At 47.9% G+C, this 22,256-nt stretch overlaps 1 protein-coding gene across 1 annotated transcript; it reads left to right on the top strand.

Moving 5' to 3' along the window:
- The first annotated feature begins 412 nt into the window (after positions 1–412).
- GTF3C4 (general transcription factor IIIC subunit 4) lies at positions 413–17,931 on the top strand. Its single transcript, XM_007078883.3, has 5 exons — positions 413–855; positions 7,741–9,558; positions 12,832–12,962; positions 14,938–15,026; positions 17,039–17,931. Exons 1-5 carry the CDS (start codon positions 499–501, stop codon positions 17,101–17,103), a joined length of 2,460 nt encoding a protein of 819 aa, XP_007078945.2. The 5' UTR covers positions 413–498; the 3' UTR covers positions 17,104–17,931.
- The last annotated feature ends 4,325 nt before the right edge of the window (positions 17,932–22,256 follow it).

Below are 22,256 nucleotides of genomic sequence, written 5' to 3' on the forward strand. Positions count from 1 at the left end.
CCCTCGCGGCTCGGCCCGTGGCGGGCGATGCCACCGAACACTCTGGCGTTCGCGCTTGTGAAGTTCTTTGAGCGTCTCTGAGAGACCGGAGGCCGTGTGCCATCTTGCCAACGTTTCCTTCGTTTGCCGCCGCGCTACCGCTCCCTCAGCACTTCGGTGGTGCAGGAGGCCTCCACAGGGGCCTGGGGCTCGGCTGCCCTCGAGGCTCCCTGCCCTGCGGCCACTGCGGCCGAGTCCGGGCGCTTCTCGGTCCGGCCCGCCGAGGAGGCGCGCTTTCCAGACAGGCAGCGCCTTGGCCACCTGGCAGGGCTGGGTCGCCTAGCAACGGCGGGGTCCTTCCTGGCTCGGCGGCGCTCTGGGCCTGAGGGGAGAAAGCCGCTGCGGAGGGCGCTGGGGGCCGGCGGCGGCGGCGGCGGCGGCGGCGGCGCAAGAGGCGGCAACGGGACGGCGGCGCGAGGTTGGCGCGCCCCGGGATCCGGCCTCTGCACTTGAGGGGAGATGAGCTCGGCTGACAAGGCCCGGGTGGGGCTCGCGGCCGACGGGCCTGCGCCGCCCGAGGAGGAGGAGGGCGAGGGGGGCGGCGAGGCGGGCGGGAAGGAGCCGGCTGCAGACGCGGCCCCCGGGCCCAGTGCCGCGTTCCGCTTCCTGGTGACTCGGCGGGAGCCGGCCGTGAAGCTGCAGTATGCGGTGAGCGGCTTGGAGCCGCTGGCCTGGTCCGAGGACCACCGCGTGTCCGTGTCCACGGCCCGCAGCATCGCTGTGCTGGAGCTCATCTGCGACGTGCACAACCCGGGCCAGGACCTGGTTATCCACCGCACCTCGGTGCCCGCCCCTCTCAACAGCTGCCTCCTCAAAGTAAGTCACCCCCTGGGCCCCAGCCCCGGGGTCTCCTCCTGCCGCGCTCCCGCGGCCGCGTTACGGGTCCCTGGGGGAATCTCGGCCTGCGCCTATTCCGGGGATTCCCCTCGTCGCGTCCAGAGTGGCCGGGGTCGCCGTTTTTTGGAAAACAAACAAAAAACCTCGCGGCCGTTTGCTCCCGGCTTTCCAGATCGCCCACCCCCTTCCGACACACACTCTCGTGTCCCGGGAGCTCTCCTCCGAGCCGGGTCCTGCCTGCGGCCCTGCGTCTGCCCCACTGCTGGCGCTGATTACTCTCTGGTGCTTTCTGAGACTCCACCCCCTTTGACCCAACCCCAGACCTTGCCTCCACAGTTGCTCCCATTGTCTGGAATCGACTCCCCCGAGGCCCTCCGCTCGCTTTGTTGACGGTGACGTGCCCTCCTCTGGTGCCTCTTCAGCTCTGAAGAAAATTTGGTCCTTTTCAGGGTCTCGGCTGTCTTAGCCGACTTTTTCTATGGATGGTCCTTCTCACCTTGAGCCGCTGAGCACTTTCGGTTTTTTTTGTAGCTGAACATCCTTGGGATGTAGCATGAAAAGCCTCTGGAAGTAAATGCAGTTCTTAAACTTCAAGGTCTCTGTAGATTTAGTGCTTTCAGCTTCATACCAACTAAGTTTGCCTGCAGAACTTTCGGGTTCCTAGTTTTACTGTTGGGAGATCACTGTTTTCCAATTTGTTTTTTTGTTTTTGTTTTTGTTCTTGTTTTTTATTCCCCGAATAGGAAGTCTTATCGTTCATTAGTGGTTTCAAGTACAAAAACTTGCCCTGTTTCCTTTATAGATCTTTATGCCTAGATGTGGTCTATAAAACGTGTATTCCCTCATTCAGCAGATGTTTGAATAGCACCATGTATTGGCCTAGTGCTATCTAGGTTCTGGAAATAACGCTGTGTACAAAACAAGGTCCCTGCCTTCATGGAGCTTACGTTCTTTGGCAAGTTGTGAACAGGCACTACAGAGAGTGATACACACTGTAAAGATCTGTGTCTATGCCCAGAGAATGTATTTGTGTGACTTTCGCATACAGGGTTTGGAAGCTTTCTCTGCACCACCAATTAAAAACACTTTTTTAATGTTTTATTTATTCTTGAGACAGAGAGACAGAGCATGAGCAGGGGAGGGGCAGAGAGAAAGAGGGAGACACAGAATCCGAAGCAGGCTCCGGGCTCCGAGCTGTCAGCACGGAGCCCGATGCGGGGCTCGAGCTCACAGACTGCGAGATCATGACCTGAGCCAAAGTCGGATGCTTAACCGACTGAGCCACCCAGGCGCCCCTGCACCACCAATTTTAAATATGAATCAGTCACTGTGCGTAGGGTGCAGGGAGCCCACACCCCTTTTTTTTTTCTTTTTTTTTCTTTTTTTTTTTTAGCGTACTTGAAAGTTTTAAGCAAACAACATGTCATCGAGTTAGATCATTGGTAAACTGGGATGACTAAACCCTGTAAGATCTTGGAGAAGATACGAACAAATTAGTTCGAGTGTAAACAAATCAGGTAGACCCTGGTACTACTGTGAAATTGAGAAACAGGGAGGGAGGCAGAAGAAAGGGGCTTTAAAAGGTACATCCCTACTGTTTCTAAGGATGTTCATGTGCACATGAACTAGAGAAAACCTTAAGTGTGTGTGTCCAGCGTGACACAGATTGAATACTTTAGCAGAGAGAATTTAAAGACTGGAAGAAATAGGGAGGCATGTACATCAGGGAGTGTTATCTGCTGGTGAGTCTGAAGCAGTCCTGAAAGAACGTAGGATTTGGTTCAAAAGAGGAACATGGGAGAGGGGCCTCCAAACAACAGAATGAGCTGTCCATGTTCACACATAATTAAGTCGTGCATGTACTTAATTGTTTGTGTAAGTAATGGTGGGTCGACCGAGCTCTCCTAGGGAGGGAAATTGAGGTGAAGCCCATTAGGGAAGTTTGACGGCCTGAAGAAGTTGGCTTCACTCTAAGAAGCCCGAAGGGCTGTAACGGTTTCATAAACATGGACTGACCTGGGATGGTTCAGGAATATGAATCTGGTGGGCCCAGAATGCAGAAAATTATTGTTGGGGTCAGTATAAAATAGAGGTGAAGAGATTGGGCTTTGGTACAAAATAGCAAGATAGGACACTCTCAACAAGGGGGTTGCTAAAACCTGTGTTGTTTAGATTTTTTGGCAGATTAAATTAAATACATCTATGTACGTATGTATATGTGGATACACATATATGCACACACACACGTACAATCACTTAGTACAGGTCCCGACATGCTGTACTTAAAGTAATAAATGCAGTCATACAGGTATGAAGGAATACAGGTCTGGATTAATGCTGTAGCTATGGACATGAAGATATCCAGAATATTCTGATAAAAATTAGACTCTCGTTGGTTGCACAACTGTCTAACAAGTAAGAGCAAATCTTTTGTGTTCCTCTTGTAATTGATGGGTTGTCCAAAGTTAATTAGTGGCGTCTTCTCCTTCTGTACTGTTCTTTGGAATGCACATCACACAAACCATCCGTCAGCAGTCTTATTAGACTACGACCATTTGGTGAATGAATGCTGAGTTGTCCCTGAAATTCTGAAAGAGGCTTCTGTAGGGTAAATCCCTGGGGTATGATGGTAGGATTCTAAAGAAGTTGGTATCAGTACTTTGATGGCTCTACCCACTGGCAGTGCCTAAGGATTTAAATTGCTCAGTGCTGGGGCGCCTGGGTGGCTCAGTCGGTTCAGCGGCCGACTTGGGCTCAGGTCATGATCTCACGGTCCGTGAGTTCGAGCCCCACGTCGGGCTCTGTGCTGACAGCTCAGAGCCTGGAGCCTGCTTTGGATTCTGTGTCTCCCTCTCTCTGACTCTCCCCCAGTCATGCTCTGTCTGTCTGTCTCAAAAATAAACATTAAAAAAAAATTTAAATTGCTCAGTGGAGTCCAGCTTGCCTTTGCTCTGATTCAAAAGGTGGGCCAGTCTGCAGCCTGGATCAGTTTAAGGTATGGCACTGCTACAAGGCTAGATGCTGAGCTACTCTGGACCTTTTGCTCTATGACCCTTTATTTAGATTATGAATTTCTTTCAGGAACATATGCAGTTATATAATAGTTCAAATACTACCTGCTATTTGCAAGTGACTGTCCTGGGCACCGAGGTTGTATGATATAAAGGAAAATGCTAGAAGTGAATGATCTGAAAAAATAGAACTGGGATTTAAGAATAATTTGCGGGCTGCCTGGGTGGATCAGTTGGTTAAGCGTCCAACCTTTGTTTTTCACGATCTTGTAGTTTCATAGGTTTGAGCCTCCTGTCAGGCTCTGTGCTGACAGCGTGGAGCTTGCTTGGGATTCTCTTTCTCTCCCTCTCCCTCTCCCTCTCCCTCTCCCTCTCCCTCTCCCTCTCCCTCTCCCTCCCTCCCTCCCTCCCTCCCTCTCTCTCTCTCCCCTTCCCCCACTCTTGCTGTCTCTGTCTCTCAAGATAAACTTTACAAAAAGAACGATTTGCAATTTCTCTTCCCATTAGACTGCTGAGTTAGTGAATCCTCATCTAGTTGGATACAATTGCAAATTCTAATGTTTGTATAACTAATTTTATTCTGTATGAATCGTTACGAGTATGAGAAAGTATTAACTCCACATTAAGTAACTATTGACTGTCTTTGGGATCCTATTCTTGCCTTCAAGAAGCTTCCTGTTGAGTAACTTCAAGTGAATTTCTATTCATTAGGTACTTACAAAGGAATTAGCTAGTAGCAGTAATAGTGGCCAGCTGGGAACAGGATGGTATATAATTAAATGATTGGCTGGGTGTGGTCCTCTGGGAGCTGGGCTCCTCTCTGTGGTGTGTGTTCCTTGAGCATCTGGCTGCATGTTTACATTTGATGGCTGGTTTTGTGAGTTGGAGACTTCCTCGGAGGGACAGCGTACTCATTCAAACTCATACACACGAAACCGCATGGGCTTTCTCCATTGGTTGAGAACCAAGCTGCTCTCTCTCCTCTCAAGAGTTCTTCCTACAGTGAGTGGGACCAAGAGTTGCTTTGATTTCATCCTCTGCTGCTAAGTTTACTTTTAGTTCTTTAGTAGCTTTTATTTGTAGCAAATCTACCTATTCTAACAGTTATTGCTTCGCTTACAGTATTACAAGGTTTGTGAATGACTTTACCTCTTCCCTTCATTTGGTGGACAACTTTATATCTGCATTTTGCACCCTTTTATTAGGTCTCATTAACACTTAATCCTGAGAGAGTATTTGTCGTCATCATAGCTAACATTTATTGAGCATTTGTTAGTAGATGCTTTATGGGCATCTGATTGGCTCAGTCAGTAGAGATTCTTTTGATTGATTGACTGATTCAGAGAGAGGGAGGGAGAGAATCTTACAGAGATTCCATACCCACAACTGTGAGATCATGAGTCAGGATTAACTGTGCCGCCCGTTGCCCCAGTCAGTAGAGACTCTTGATCACCCAAAAAAAAAAAAAAAAAAAAAAAAAAAAAAGGCGCTTTACATCTTTATTTGTACTTCCTAACTCTGTGAGACTCGTATTATTGTTCTCTGTTTATAAATGAGAAAATTAGGGCCAGAAGTTTTAAGCAATTTGTGCAAGGTCACAAAGCTATGTGATAGAGCCAGGATTTGAACCCAGGTAGTCTTGGCCTCATAGCACAGATTTTTCAATCGTTATGTTGTGCTTCATTCTGCCATATTTCAAATTTTATTTACCCATACAAAGCTCTGGGCTCTGGCTAGCATTATTTTATCAACAGGCTAGCCAGCTACACTTCCGTTTAATTGGAGTTTCCAGTCTGCATTTCTCCAGCATGTTCATAAATGTATCCAAGAGGCTACCTTAAACGCCTTTCTAAATCATGATTCCAGAGTATTCTTTAGGATAATAAAGGAGGACATCACCCAAAAAAAGTTGTGTTGTTTAAAAAAAAATAAAACAATGGGGTGCCCAGGTGGCTCAGTCGGTTAAGCGTCCGACTTCGGCTCAGGTCATGATCTCACCATCCGTGAGTTCAAGCCCCGCATCGGGCTCTGTGCTGACAGCTCGGAGCCTGGAGCCTGCTTCCGATTCTGTGTCTCCCTCTCTCTCTGGCCTTTCCCCTCTCGAGCTCTGTCTGTCTCTTTCTCTCTCTCTCTCTCTCTCTGTCTCAAAAATAAATAAACATTAAAAAAAAATTTTAAAAAACAAAACAAAAACTCTAGGTAAGGCTCTCAGTAGCTCCTTGGCCAAGGCATCTAACGTGCTCCTGAGACTCTTCAGAGTGAGATGCTGTGTAGCAAACAGCGTTCCCAGGACTTGGCCACACAGCCGTACTTCAAGGGACAGTTTAGGGGGTGGTGTTGTTAGTAACACACTTTAGGAAAAGTTAGTCGTCTAATTCATTTGGTGGACAACGTGGTATCTACCTTTCTATGCTTATTTATTGTGTCATGTAGCAGTTTCGACAGAAAATAAGATTAGATTTTTCTGGTTATCCAGTGCTGGTTTCTAATGATCCCTTCTGTCTACACAAACCTTTTATTTGTTAGTAATTGAAGAATTTTATTCCCCAGCGGACTGAATGGTCTGTGATTGTTACCCATTTACTGTTTAGGTGATACTTTAAAACTGTTAATTGCACTCTGGTTTTCTGACATGTTCCCAGTTCAAACTTGACCGAGGACTAGTTAGTGGTTTGGAGTGTAACATCTTCCAAGTTTTTCCTGTGTCCTGGAGTGTAATTCCTCTGGGTTTGGGGACTTAAACTCATTTAAAGTGACTTTTATTAGGTCTATGTATGTCTTAGGCTTGAATTCCTTTGTAATCATCTAATAACTACCCTTTCCAATTTGAAGATCAGCCTCTAGGTAAAAGGAGATTGTCACTAAATCTGAAAGATTCTTTTTTCTTTCTCTGGATCCATTTCCCTGAAGACAGTGGGGTCAAGTCCTTTCCTCTTCCTGCCTCACATATCCACAGAAAGCACAGTTCAGTTGACTCCTGCTTTGTTTTGTTCTAGCCTTCCTGGCTCTGAACCACTCTCTTTTGGTCATTTATCTCTTCCTTTGTCTTTAATGTCCCTTTAAAATCTCTGTTAAGAACTTGTAGTCAAACAGCTAAGCACTAAATAAATAGCACCACTGATATATGTCACAAACTCGGAGAAGGGAGTGATGGGTGAAAGCCAGAATGATCTCAGAAGGCTTCAGAGAGAGAATTAGATCTGGTGGGATGGATGGGATTTAGATAGGAAAACAGCATTCCAGAGAAGGGGCCAAGGGAGGCAGAGGACGGAATATTCAAGGAATGGCAAGTAGTCTAACCAGAGTGGACATTATTCTATAGAAACAGTGGATGTAGCAGTTGGAGTTGGCTTTCGGCATAGTTTCTGGATGAAATTTTAGATAGAACCTAAAGCTGGCGTTTGTATCACAAAAAAATTGTAAAAACCCAAATATCCAATTGTATCAAAGACGTATATGGGTATGTGTTTTCATGAATATGTAACGTGTTTATGGTTTTGTGAGTAGTTCAGCTGCGTGCTCTAAATGCTTTAAAGATCAAGTACGTTGCTGTTATGGCCATTATTTATGGCAGTTCTAAAAAGAATGTGGGAGCCAGGCTATGAATCATGGCAACATTTATTCTGACTCTTAAAACAAAAATCTTTATTTCTTGAGTAAGTACTCACTTTCAGACACGCACTTGATCTTTTAAACGTATGTCTTTCAAAATTAAGAGAATCGATACAAACTTCTGTATATGCGAACGTGACCTAGTTGACGCTGATGAATCACTCAGTACCCTAAGTAATGTAAATATATTCCTCTTAGAGTGAAATATTTATCTGATAGTTTTTATATCTCTTGCTTTCAGGTTGGCTCTAAAGCAGAAGTTGCTGAGTGTAAGGAGAAGTTTGCCACCTCGAAAGACCCCACAGTCAGCCAGACTTTCATGTTGGATAGGGTGTTCAACCCTGAGGGGAAGGCTTTGCCGCCGATGAGGGGATTCAAATATACTAGCTGGTCCCCCATGGGCTGTGATGCAAATGGCAGGTGCCTCTTGGCGGCACTGACCATGGACAATCGCCTGACCATCCAGGCTAACCTCAACAGACTCCAGTGGGTCCAGCTGGTCGACCTGACCGAGATTTATGGAGAACGTCTCTACGAGACCAGTTACAGGCTCTCTAAAAATGAGGCTCCGGAAGGGAATCTCGGGGACTTCGCGGAGTTTCAGAGGAGACACAGCATGCAGACTCCGGTCAGGATGGAGTGGTCGGGCATCTGCACCACTCAGCAGGTCAAGCATAACAACGAGTGCCGGGACGTAGGCAGCGTGCTCCTGGCGGTCCTCTTTGAGAACGGTGACATTGCCGTGTGGCAGTTTCAGCTGCCCTTCGTAGGGAAGGAATCCATCTCATCGTGCAACACGATCGAGTCCGGAATCAACTCTCCTAGTGTTTTGTTTTGGTGGGAATATGAGCACAGTAATCGGAAAATGAGCGGCCTTATCGTGGGGAGCGCTTTCGGACCCGTAAAAATCCTGCCCGTCAATCTCAAAGCAGTTAAAGGCTATTTCACTCTAAGGCAGCCTGTTGTCTTGTGGAAAGAGATGGACCAGTTGCCAGTGCACAGCATTAAATGCGTCCCGCTCTATCACCCTTACCAGAAGTGTAGTTGTAGCTTGGTGGTGGCAGCAAGGGGATCCTACGTGTTTTGGTGTCTTCTTCTGATCTCCAAAGCAGGCCTCAATGTTCACAATTCCCACGTCACAGGCCTTCACTCGCTGCCGATCGTCTCCATGACTGCGGACAAGCAGAACGGGACGGTGTACACTTGTTCCAGTGACGGGAAGGTGAGGCAGCTGATTCCCATTTTCACAGATGTGGCGTTAAAGTTTGAACACCAGCTAATTAAACTCTCGGATGTGTTTGGCTCCGTGAGGACGCACGGGATAGCGGTGAGCCCCTGCGGCGCGTACCTGGCCGTCATTACGACCGAGGGCATGGTCAACGGCCTCCACCCCGTTAACAAAAACTACCAGGTCCAGTTCGTAACTCTCAAAACCTTTGAAGAGGCAGCTGCTCAGCTCCTGGAGTCTTCCGTTCAGAATCTCTTCAAGCAGGTTGATTTAATAGATCTGGTTCGCTGGAAGATTTTGAAAGATAAACACATCCCGCAGTTTTTACAAGAAGCCTTGGAAAAAAAGATCGAAAGCAGTGGGGCCACGTATTTTTGGCGTTTCAAACTGTTCCTCTTGAGGATTTTGTATCAGTCGATGCAGAAAACCCCTTCAGAAGCATTATGGAAACCGTCCCACGAGGACTCCAAAATCTTACTCGTTGACTCCCCTGGGATGGGCAATGCCGAGGAGGAACAAGAGGAAGGCACTTCCAGACAGGCCAGTAGGCAGGGCCTTCAGGAGAGGAGCAGAGAGGGCGATCCCGAGGACCCCATCGACGACTCACTGACCCCTGGAGACGCCGGGGGCCGGGAGCCGATGGAAGAGAAGCTCCTGGAGATCCAAGGGAAGATCGAAGGCGTGGAAATGCACTTGACCAGGGAGCACATGAAGCGGGTCTTAGGAGAAGTGTACCTGCACACCTGGATCACAGAGAACACGAGCATCCCCACCAGGGGCCTCTGCAACTTTCTGATGTCTGACGAGGAGTACGATGACCGCACGGCACGGGTAGGTGTTTCTAGCAGAAGCACGAGAACGGTAAGAGGTCTACTTTCTGCATGAGGGAGAAGTGGCCTAAACCAATTCCTAACCCAACTTTGACTTCGATATTTTGTAAGGAGTTGATTGGCGTGAGGTGCAGGAGAATAAATAGGAAACGTGGATTAATGCAGAGGACATTTGCAAATCGTGCAAAAAACATTTCGATGCTTCCTCCCACCGCAGCCTGATGGATAAGCAAGGTTTGCGGGCTGAGATCCCCCGGCTGTGGATGAGCCGGAGGAGGCTTCGTTTAGCGAGTCGTATGTGACTGGGCAGTGACAGCAGGGCAAATGTGACCCCCTGCTTGCTTCCCTCCCTGTTTGCAGAAGGTTCTGGGGTTGGGAGACGGGGCGGCGGTGGCCGCACAGGGACTGCGCACATTTGGGAAGACTTGACGAGGCCTTTTGATGTAGTCAAGAAGGGCATGTCAAGTAAGCAAATTATTACTCGTAATGTTTACTTTTACAAAAACTGGGCTTAATCTGTATGTTGGTCTAGAAGCATCTTAGAGCCTTATCCGAAACGTATTCCACAGAATTCAAGTTCCCTGATAGAACGATAGGGTTACATTCTGTCCTCCCCTTAGAGGCTCCCAGTGTACCTTATCCTTTTGATGGTTCTGGGAGTTCCTGCAGAGAAGAAACCCTTTGACTTTGTGTACTTCATTGTCACCCTGACATCAGGGAACCTTTCTTTGTGAAGTAATAGCCGCTAAAATCCTGAAGAACTTTTGTTTCAAGGAATATACTTTATACTGACGGATTCAGAACTACAAAAGCCCGCGCTCCCTTTTACTCTTTAGACTGACACTTCTTCTCACTGCCCAGAGTCTTAAAATTGAAGGCAATAGGGGCACCCGGGTGGCTCAGTCGGTTAAGCACCTGACTCTTGATGTCAGCTCAGGTCACGATCTCACGGTTAGTGAGTTCACACCCCGCAGCAGCACGGAGCCTGCCTGGGATCTTCTCTCTCCCTCTGCGCCCCTTGCGTGCACGGTTTCTCTCGAAATAAATAAATAAACTTAAATAAAATAAAATCGAAGGTAGTAAATTCAGGTATCTTCATGCCTAATGTTAAACCACTCACAAATTACTTGCTGCATTTTCTTGTTGGAAAGTGTGCATATCCACCCCGAAATTATTACGCCTAGGATATCTACAGTAAAATCTCAAGAGTAGTTACAATGTACTGTTCATGTAACTGATTTTTCATCTCCGAAAGTCCGCTCTTAAAAAGTATTCCATTGTGCTCCCAATTGCGAATTGCGAGGAAGTTTTCTGGACCTAGCAGGAGTGTTACAAGAGTCGGTGAAAGATTAACAAAACATTTTAGGAAGTACGTGGTGGAAGTTGGTGGTCATAGTTTAGGTAATTGTCCAGGTGGGCAATGAGCACAGGAAACTACTGGCATAGTCACGTGTTTCCAACAGAGCCAGGGGAAAGGAGGGAAGATAGCATCTCTGTTATCGGTAAAACTGAGTTTTGATTAGAAACGCTGCATTTCAGGGCACCCGGGGGGCTCAGTCGGTTGAGCGTCCGACTTCGGCTCAGGTCATGATCTCGCGGTTCGTGAGTTCAAGCCCCGCGTCGGGCTCTGTGCTGACAGCTCAGAGCCTGGAGCCTGCTTTGGATTCTGTGTCTCCCTCTCTCTCTGCCCCTCCGCTGCTCCAGCTCTGTTTCTCTCTCTGTCAAGAGTAAATAAGCATTAAAAAAAATTAAACACTACATTTCATATCTTAAAAAAAATCCCACTACATACATGAAACGAACCTTTTCAAACCTAGCGCATTGATCTAGTAATTACAAATTGTTTCTGAGATCCTCAGCCTGATATGTTGGTGTAGTTAACACTATCACTGCCACCCGCCACCCCCAGCATTTTTAGGTATTTTTCCCCCTAATTGTTCTTGCCTGTAACCTACTAATACTACAGCTACATTGTGCGTATGTTTGTGATATAGATTATATACATCAATGTGCTTTATGCATAAAAAGGGTAAGAATTCTTTTCCTCCCAAGAATAAGTATTTGCCCCTTGGAAGGAACAGTATCTCCCCCATTGGGAATGTAGGAGTTACACTAATACAGTTGGGCTTGCACAATCAAGGCTAGTGAGGACAAACGTGGAAGCACTTCTTCCTTGTGTACAACTGGAGTGCGTCTCTCCTGAAGGAGTCCGGAGTAGGTTTTGTCATACCACCGTCAGCGTGTTTGACCTGTCTGGAAAAGAAGGGGGGGGGGTGGTTGTCGCTGCATAAGGGACCATAAATTAGAATTCTTAAGGCTGAAAAACCTAGAAAGCCAAAAGGTAACGGGCTTTAGATTTGTAAATTACGTACTGAGTAGGTCAGACACCCTTTGGAGCTGTTAAGATACCCTTCAGAACTTCAGTGAGCTAATTTTAGCGAGTGGCTGAATGTGAGTTCTTCTGCCAGAACTTAAGTGTAAATGGATTAAAAAGCTTGAAGGACCTTATCTCCTAGTAAGACGAGGAAGTTCTAAAGGCTCGTTGTATCCATGCCTGCAAAAGATGTAGCCACTGAAGGCTTTTTTTCAACAAAGTAACGAAGTAGATACCTTTTTTTAGACTTTGATTTTTCTTGTGCTGTGATCCTAAGGAAGCAGAGAAAAGCCGAAATAGGGACCAGCTCTAGAGCCTGTGCTGTCAACCTCTCCACGGGGGGCCCAGTGGTTCACAGATGGCAGGCTGCTAGATCAGATTGGTCATGGGTCTTGGGGCTATCAGAAAGGGAAATGATTATTTTTTAATCCTGCTTATACGTTGTAAGCCTGTCTTAAAAGAACGGACGTTTGTACAATCTTACAAAGTTAGCATTTCACAGGATACTTCACCCGTAGACTTTATGCTTTCCCTTCTTAAGTCATTATAAAGAATAGCTAAATACTTTGTCTTCTAACAGAACTCTGAATTCCTGGTTTCAGAAGCTGCTAAAACAAGGCAAGTGGTAAGATTTTGATTTTCGGAACAGTTTTTTCTTTAGCGGCTAGCGTTCACCCTGTTACCCGAGGGTCCCTCGATGAATTTAGTTTACTCAGCGAGTCAGCACGTGGAGAAGGCCCGGCTTCGTCACGTTCAGACACCATGAGCGGCCTGCGTGGAAATGCCGATCTCCCGTCCACACGGCATACGTTTTCCTTCCTCCACTGGGTCAGTAGGCTTTTTCTTTGACAAGTCGTACACTCACCCCACTAAACATCGCCGACTGCTTTGTCTCATTAGGTGCTGATTGGACACATCTCGAAGAAGATGAACAAACAGACCTTCCCTGAGCACTGTAGTTTGTGTAAAGAGATCTTGCCATTCACGGATCGCAAGCAGGCAGTCTGCTCCAATGGCCACATCTGGCTCCGGTAAGCCATTGTAAGCCAGCCCCTGCTTCGTGCGCCCCTTCCAGGTTTGTGCCGCACCGAGCGCGGTAAAGCGTGTGTCTAAAACATGTCGCCCCTGCCACTCGGTTGGAGAAAAGCCACTACCAAAACACCAGGCACAGACTTTTTTCATCGGTCTTACTAAGGCCAGACGCTCTCTAAAGACCATGTTTTTACCGCCTGACGTACAGAGGGCTTTCTTTATTTTGGCGATACGGTTTTCCTTTGAAGGAGCATTAAAATTGTAAAGTATTACAAAAGTAGTATCTGTTAAAGTTAGTGGAATATAAAAGAGGTCGTGCACTCGTTTGGGTCTGACTTGATGCTGAAAGGTGGAAGTCTTCCTGCTCTCACCGGAAGAGGGCATCTTGGCGTGCTCAAATCCGACAGACCCGTGAGCCGCGTTCGACCCCGGGCGTCACTCCCCGGCCTGCTCCTTGAAGCGCCCGCGTCTCCCGGCTTCCTGGACACCATCCTCCCTGGTTTCCTTCCGGCCTCTGACGCTTCGTTCTTACTGTCTTTGCTGATTCTGCTTCGTCCCCTGGAGATCCATCCTGGACCTGCTTCTCCTTTGTCAGCACTTCCCCGGCGGTCACACACCGCCTGTCCGCGGGTGACTTAAACGGAGAGAGCTTTAGCCTGAATCTCTCCCCCGAAAGCCAGACTTTCGTGTCCGACCCCCTGTGCAGTGTCTGTGTTTGGACGTTTAACAGGCGTTTCCAGTTTGCATCCAGCCTGTTCTCACTGCCTCCGCCTCCCCAGTCCTGGTGAAGACACCATCCTCCCTTGCCAGGGTGACGTAGTTATCTCCCAGCAGGTGTCCCCGCCTCCTCCCACGCCCTCCGGTCTGTCGTCAGTGTGGCCATGATTGTGATCCCACTGAGACTTCATCCCTTCATGTCACCCCTCTCTCCGCTCAGAACTCTCCAGAGGCCGCCCATTTGGGATGAGTAGACCCCAAAACCCCAAAACCTCTTGTGACCAAGACTGCACAGCCTGGCCCCCATCCCCTCTCTGACCTCCTCTCCTGTGCTTCTCCGCCTCGCTTGCTTCGCTCCAGCCCACTGGCCTCAGTGCTCCTCAGGCACACAAGGCACCCCTCCTCCTCCGGGATGTCTGCACGGCCATTCTCGCTGCCTGGCAATGCTCTTCTGACCGGTGTCCGCGTGGCTTCCTCAGGCCTTCCTTTCTCGGGTAGGCCTTTTTCCTGGCCACGCTACCTGGAACCGTAACCCCTGCTGGCGTCCCCTGCCTCCTGGTTTTCCTGTCGCTCTTCCTTGCCTTGTCGTCCTCCCTAGCAGTCACCGCCTCTTCATAGACGTTTACTGTTTGCTTCTCCCTCTCGTCTGGGATACAAAGCTCCATGAGGACGGGGAATTTTGTGTCCACAGCTGTTCCTAGAACAATGCCTGGTCCTTGGTAGGTACCCGTTCCGCCTGCCCTTTATAGCCTTGTCCCGATGGGTGTTTAGCGAGTGGTCACAGGACAGGGCCGAACCTGGGGACGTCTCTTCACGTCCCGTCTGTCTGCACCATTAACTTTGTCTTCTGTACCTTTCAGGTTTTCCCCATTGTACTGTCACATCCTTAAACACAGTGCTTAGATCTAATCTTCAAAATCACATACGAGAATAATTTGCCATATGATACCTGATCGTCTTTTTTAACATGTCAGAAATTCAAAATATGGACAGGTATGGACAGAGTAAACTCTTTCCCAGTGACGCAAATGGCCAACAAGAAGTGGCAGCGACTGGACTGGAAGCTTTGTATGTCTTGGCTCAGCAACCTGCCCCTGAGCGGGGACCCTCCCTAAGGGTGGGGCAGCGCAGGTGTGCAGAGGGCTACCTTGTGGCCATGCGCGTGAGCAGCGTTTACGTGCTTTACTTGGTTAGCGGATGGTTTTACGGGAACTGTGTGGCGAGTTGCTCCTGACGATCCAGTCTGTGTTCTCTCAGGTGCTTCTTAACCTACCAGTCCTGCCAGAGTCTGATCTACAGAAGGTGTTTGCTCCATGACAGCATCGCCCGCCACCCAGCTCCAGAAGGTGAGTGCTTGCCCAGCCTTGGGAGGGTGGCACTGACTCAGCTCGGGTCAGGCTCTGCCCTGCAGCATCTTAGGCCACTAGGGACCGTCAGTCAGCAGGCTCATTCTGCTCTTTGCAGTATTATCGTGAAACCACAGCTAATGAAAAAATGATAACTGGAATATGTCACGTGGAAGGATATAGTTACTGCATGTTGGTGTGTGAGTAGGGCTGCAGTTTGCTGTTCCGTTACTGCAAACAAATTATTCATTCAGAAAAACGTCAGAGCTTGTGTTAGGTGGCACGTGTAGATTATATTTGGGTGGAGATTCTACAAATGATGAGGTATACGAAGACAGCATTGCTAAGCCAGAATATTCGGTATGTGCTTGGACTCATTCTTCTAAAAGCCATGACGGGATTTTCCTGGTTAGCCTGTATTCTCTTTCCTGATGGGCCCAGTGACAAAGCCCACATTTCTGAGATGATGAGTTGGAAGTAAGATCATAGAAGCGGGCAAGGAATTAGTGACTTAAATAGTCACATGAACGTCAGATTCGTGACCCAAAGCTCATTCACATCACATCGCACTCTAACCAAAAAGGCTAACTAGACATAAGCGTATATAATTATCTACATGTTTGGGGGAAATTTGTGGTCTCGATGAACTAAAACAAAACATTCTCCACAAAACTATGCCCTTTTTCTTGATTTTTACTCCGAACAGGCTAACGTCTCATTCTGAGAAGTTGGTGTGCTGGCAGCTTGTGTTCTTTTTAAGTTGTTACTATGGAACAACTATGGAAAATGTAGCCACATAAAAAGTAGAGAGTATAATAAATCCTCATGTAGCCATCATTCAGAAATTGTCAGCTTGTGCCTTTTTTTTTTTTTTTTTTTTGATGTTTATTTATTTTGAGACAGAGAAAGTGGGAGCGAGGGAGGTGCAGAGAGGGAGGATCCCAAGCGAGGCTCCACACTGTCGGCACAGAGCCCGATGCGGGGCTCGATCTCACAGACTGGGAGATCACGACCTGAACCCAAATCAAGAGTGGGACGCTTAACCGACTGAGCCCCCCAGGCACCCCAGCTCGTGGCTTTTTGTTCTTTCATCTGTAGTCCCCCATTCGCTTTCCTCCTCTTACTGTGTTATTTTGAAACAAATTGGAGGGAACTTTAAACACTCACTGCAGTTGAGAATTGGTATGTTTAGACAGGAAATCGGGAAAAGATTGAGACAAATCAAAGAAACAAATACACCTGCCAAATTGACCTTGAGTTGAGCTACATACAGCTTGAGGAAGAATGAGAATCTGTGGGTCTGGAGAGCAGTCGTACAATAAAGCACTTACAGATTAGGGGAGTTTTTAAAGAGGGAGACGGTGTTGAGCCAGTGTGGTCATGCTTTTTTCCAAGTAATACGTTAAAAAAAAATACCATTACTGTAATTTTATAAAAGGATATCTTAGGGGCATCTGGGCGGCTCAGTCATTTAAGTGTCCGACTTCAGCTCAGGTCATGATCTCGCGGTTCGTGGGTTCGAGCCCCGCGTCGGGCTCTGTGCTGACTGACAGCTCGGAGCCTGGAACCTGCTTCCGATTCTGTGTCTCCCTCTCTCTCTGCCCCTCCCTCGCTTGTGCGCTCTTTCTCTCTCTCTCTCTCTCTCTCTCTCTCTCTCTCTCTCTCTCTCTCTCAAAGATAAATAAACATTAAAAAAATTTAGCATTAACAGTGTACTAAGGCTATGTTCCCAGAACAAAGTACAGTCCCGTCCTTGAACTGAGTAAGTTTAGCTGTATGAATCATTCATTCGTTACCCTTCTCTTCCTGTTCCGTCATAGAGGGATGAAAATGTCATCGCACACTTAGCTTTGGGAGGCACAGATCTAGTCCAGCTGGTGTAGGATGTTGGCGCGAGGTGCCCTGAGGGCGCAGGGCCGGGACCAGGCCTCTTGTGCGTTCACGCTGTCCGGCCAGGCCTCGGCCCACCCGCTCCGAAGCCGACACTCAACGCCACTTGTCTTCCTTTGCAGATCCTGACTGGATTAAGAGGTTACTGCAAAGCCCTTGCCCTTTCTGCGATTCTCCCGTCTTCTGAACGTCAGCGGTGGGAAGATGGGAAGGGCACGTACTCTGTTACAGAAAATGCCCTCTGGCTTGAAGACGTAGGACGCGCTGGCTGATCCCGGCCTTCGGGTGGCGAGGCTCTCTCCAGGAGTGTAGATGGGGCCCTGGGAACTCATTTCTGAAGCGCGGTCTCTGTCTCCGGGGACTAAGGGATTTCTTTAAAACAACTGAATGCAGAGATTTTAAGTCATTCTGAGATGAACATTAGCCCCCCGCCTCCTCACCCAGTGAGGAACACTTACTTTTCAAGTGTTTTGACTGAAGCAGTTTGAACAACAAGAATGCCCTATCATCTCTGGGAACAGAACGATCTCTTGTAGAGAGTCGGGGTAAGGGCCTCGCTGGACCAAGTTGGGCTTAACGCTTGCCTCGGTGCCGAGCTGCTGCTCCAGAGAGCCTAAGCGCGTGGTGCATGGTACGCGGTTTTCCGGCACACGTTAGAAGTGTCGGAAACAGCACAGGGTCCTGATGCTTTGTTCCGAACGAACAGCCACAGATCTGTATCCCGAGGATTCCTGTTTCTCGTGCATATTGAAACCATTCTCATAGAACTGGATTTTTAAGAGGTTGAAGCCAAGACTAAAGTTGGCTTTAATGTGTCAAAAGGTCAGGTGATTCTCCTAAGTTAATAATTGTGACTCATTTTTAGTGAGCTCCCATGTTAGCTCCCTTTGTCCTTAATATGTAAAGGACATCTGGTATTCCCGTTCGCCCGTGACACCTCCCTGCTTCAGACTGACTGTCACAGCCTACGTGAGATTTTTGTACATAGAAGAAAAAGAATATTTTCTCCTTAAAACTTGGCGTGTTTTTAATGTTGACATGTCCAGACATTTCATTGATATCCAGTATGAGAACGTGCAGTCCATCTAAATACTTCCAGGAAACTTCCAGAAAGCAGTGGGCAGCCCAGACGTGCTCTGGTGCCACAGGTGTGTGCGGCTCAGTTGAGGGGAGCCTGGGAATTTCTTCTCAGTATAAAGGTCCTTGGTATTTGTAATACTGGTATTTTCCTCTGGGCTGTTAAGAGGAGATGTTAGACATTAATTGGCCTTAAAATTTAAAACTAAAGATGGACATTCAGGAATTACAGTGTTGCCAGATTATAGAATAAGTGTCCTAGGGATTGGTGCTAATCGACAGGACTGCGATGCCCACAGCTCGAAATGGTGCGTATTTCTGGGAAGTTGGATAGGAAATACAAAATGTGAAATTGTGACTTCTGTCACATGCTGTCTGGCCTTTATCCTGACATTTATTCCTGCCTTTCTTGTGATTGCTCAGAGAAAGACATCTTGTCCTCGCTTCAGAAACACTTGCTGTTTGGACGAGATGCCCCCGGACGCCCCCCATGCCACTGCATTCTTGCCCCTCCGCTCGCATGTTGAGAGCCAAGAGCCCTCCAGAGACGCTTCCAGTCTGCTTTGAAATGTCTTTTGTTTCCTGTTCTAGCTTTGTCTCCTGTGTTCAAATCTGTATTTTCTGGAGTCTTCTTATCTTTCTCCTCTTGGTGACTTCAAGAGTAGGGTTGATCCAGATGCCAGTGTCCGGCATGTTAAGTTGATTTTCAGGAAAGAATCAGGCGGCATTAAGGTCATGGGTGGGTGACACAGCTCAGAAGGCGGTGTGGCTGTGGTCGTTTGTGCCTGTAGCTGTTTGACGTGACCGCAAATAGGAGGGTAAAGAATTGAGATCATGTCAAGGAATTATTGCAGTTTTCATAATCCTGGGATGCTTAGTTTCGCATATTTTTGGTTCCAACCAGGGTCAGTGTTCAATTTGTTCCGACTGGGGACTTCTGTGCTGCTGCCTTTTAAAACTTACATTAAGTTTTCATTTCAAACAGTTGTACGTTTGGGGGGAATTTAACTCTTGGGAGTTAACTAGAAGGGTCTCCCAAATTATTTTGTGTGTCTACGTAGGAATAAGCATGGCAACTGTTGGGCTAGAACCTGGCTTGTCTCTGCGCGCGACTAGGCCTGGGGGCATCCTTCAGATTCTGAAGCCCACCCGACCCCTGCTCGGCCCGCGTTTCTGCGTGGAGCTGGGCGGTCTCCCCCTCTTCCACACCCACCCCCTCAGCCACGGAGGCTGGTGTGAGCTCGTGGCAGCATCACAAACGCAGTCCGCTTCCGACTTCACAAAGAGTCAGAGCCCCTGATGACAGAGCGCCGGGCAGTGGGACCCTGGGAACGCAGCGGTGACCCCTGGAGTCTTCCGGCTCGTTGTCTCTCGCAGCTTAAACTTGTCGTGCCCTCCGTGCTTCCTCACATCTGCCTGATCTGGTTAGTGGATTTTGAGTTTCTCTCGGCTGTCACTGTAACAACCGTTTCAGAAGCGGCAGAAACGGTAGAAGCCACGGTGTCGCGCTGCTTGGGAGCACGGGGGCAAAGACTGTGTGCAGTTAGGCCTTTCCAGCTACAACACGTTGCATTCGGGAGTCTGATAGCCACACCTGGATCGCGCTCTTTCCGCCCGGGGTTAATTTGTCCCCGTTACTCTAGATCAGAAATTGATAGCTTGTTATGCTCGAGATTCATTCTGAAATCCTCGTGTGTCCACCCAGACTTCACGCAGCCTCTGCCTACTATTATATCTGCCAGAACTACCAATTATTTTTCAGTGTCAGGACTTATTAGAACCACTGGCGAAGCGTGTGGTTGAGTGTGACATTTTTCTGCCTCTAAGAAGTTTTTGGGAATGTTAATGTTGAAACGTGCGGGTTGGACCTGTTAGCGAGTGTCACGGGTTAATCGGGTGAATGGAACGTTAAAGGGTAGTAATGGAATATTGAAATATATTCTGTTGTAACTACAACACTATCAGCTAAGAAGCAGAAGAAGTTGGTGGTTATTGGTGCTTGTCACGGGGAGTTTTACGGAACACCTGCTCCGCTTGCAACAGTCAAACCGCTTCCGAGTTTAGTGACTTTACCGCAGGAATTCACGCCACCGGTCCAGGTCCAGAGCCTTCTTGTTCCTGATTCCTCTCTCTTGCCTGTCCTTCCTCTTGATTTCCCTTCCTCTGGTTTTCTCAGCTTTAGGACACGTCCAGAGCTAGCAGATTTCATGCTTGAAAGAACGACAGATCAGTGGTAAAATCTGTACAAATTAAATCACACGGTAGGTCTCCCTTCCCAGAAGAGATGGCATCACACGGTGACTTCTTTCTAAGGCTAACAGTGTTAGTTGTTAGCTTGGTAAACCGTATCTGGTTTTCTTCGAAACTCTTGGTTATTTCCGTGGCAGAGTGCTCAGCAGCTCCTGGCTGGGCTTTGGGGTAGAGTCTGCTAAATGTTAGGTCCTTACTCTACCCACCCCCGTCCCCAAGCCAGCATTGTCCTGACAAGCAGAACTTCTGGTGACGCCAAGCCGAACGGGTTGTATGAGAAGTCAGCCGGCCTAAGTTTTTCCAAGGGAAAGATCTATTCTGCCCTTTTTTTTTTTTTTTTTTAAAGAGATTGGGTGGTGAAAACAGCCAATAGGCAGAGAAATGAATGAATGTCTTAATGTTAGCCCCCCGTGGACCCTTGAGGGCGTCCGCGTGGCTCCCGTGATCAATCACGAACACACCTTTCTGCTCACACGCTCCCAAGTGTGTCCGTGGAGTTGCACAGTTTGGTGAGGCTCCAGCGTGTCTCAAGAATCTAACCTCGTCCCTCAAGGTTGTCGGTTTTACGGGTGCCTGTAAAAGATCTAACTGCGGTGACTTGTTTTCATGTTAGTCCTTAGTGGAAGCATGCACAGCTTCGAGCGGAGTAGGTGTGTGTCTCAGGTCTGATAGTTATTAAACTTCAAACCGCTCTTTCTTGAGGCTAAGAAAGGTTTGGGGAGTTATGATCTTCACATTTGCTAAGATGATACCTGCTATTTAAAGTGATCACGGGGCGCCTGGGTGGCTCAGTCGGTTTAGTGCCCGGCTCTCTGATTTCTGCTCAGGCCATGATCTGACGGTTCATAGGATCGAGCCCCACATCGGGCCCTGTACCAACAGCACAGAGCCTGCTTGGGATTCTGTCTCCCTCTCTTTCCCTTCCCCGCTCTCTGTCTCTTCCTCTCTCTCTCAAAATAAAAAACGTTAAAAAAACTTTTTAAGTGATTACAGAGCATGTGAAATCTGACTGTCCTTAAGTGGAATTAAGTCAAATTTGCAAAATACAGAGTTGTTTCTAATGGTCTGAAATACTATAGCGTCACTGTCCTGATGAAACAGCGGGGTTTTTCAGACGACTGGGCACTCGTTTCCCAGGTGCTGCTGTAGATCAGTATCAAGCCTTCTAGCCAGGCTGAGTCTGGTAGGCAGGCTGCGGCCTCCCTCTGCAAATGTACTCTGTGTTAGAGCAGGGCTGCTTCTGAAAACTTGCTGTGGAAACCAATCAGTTTAAGGGGCGAATGGCTGTTAAAAAAATATGCTGTAAAGAAGTTATTCCTTTTAGAATATGACTGCTTCTCCCCCAGTGTCTTTATCTGATTAGGTGACTCAGCTTTTCTTACCTTGCTTTTTTTTTGAGTTATAATTATACTCGGGGTGGGGCGGGTCTTAATATACAACCTGAGGTCCCAGTCGGTGAATGAGTTTATTCAGGGCAGGATTGTTCAGATGGCCAACACGGCGGTGCCATTCGTTCCAGGCTGGGCGGGAGCTGAAAAGAAGGCAAGATGATGCCCGCCTCCCGACACGGTACAGGCGGAGCCCGTCCAGGTGAGCTGCCGTAACTGGGCCGGGGAGGTTCATTTAAAGTTCGGCACTCTAAATCTTGTTCGTTTCCATGGTAAAAATCTGCTTCCCTAGCCTTCACGACATCCCCTTACTCTCGCAAAAAGATCCCGTAAGGTGGTCAGGCTGGACCCCGGAAGAGGTGGCAAAATGGCTACGAGACACTTTCGTGCTTTATGGGTTTTACGTTTGGCGACCAGACTGCTGGGGTGTCGCGCGCTTTGGTCTGGGTGCTAATGCAAAATTAAAAGCAAAAATGGGTTATTATGGCTTCTTCAGGACTTTGACTCAGATTTGTACTTTACGAAAGGAACATGAATATCAAACCTGTTTATACAGAAACAAGACCGCATAGAAAAATTAGTGTGTTGTGTATAGTGATACATAGTTTATGTTTACCCAATGCCT

This window comes from Panthera tigris, chromosome D4, assembly GCF_018350195.1.
Source record: "Panthera tigris isolate Pti1 chromosome D4, P.tigris_Pti1_mat1.1, whole genome shotgun sequence".
NCBI classification, from domain to species: Eukaryota; Metazoa; Chordata; class Mammalia; order Carnivora; family Felidae; genus Panthera; species Panthera tigris.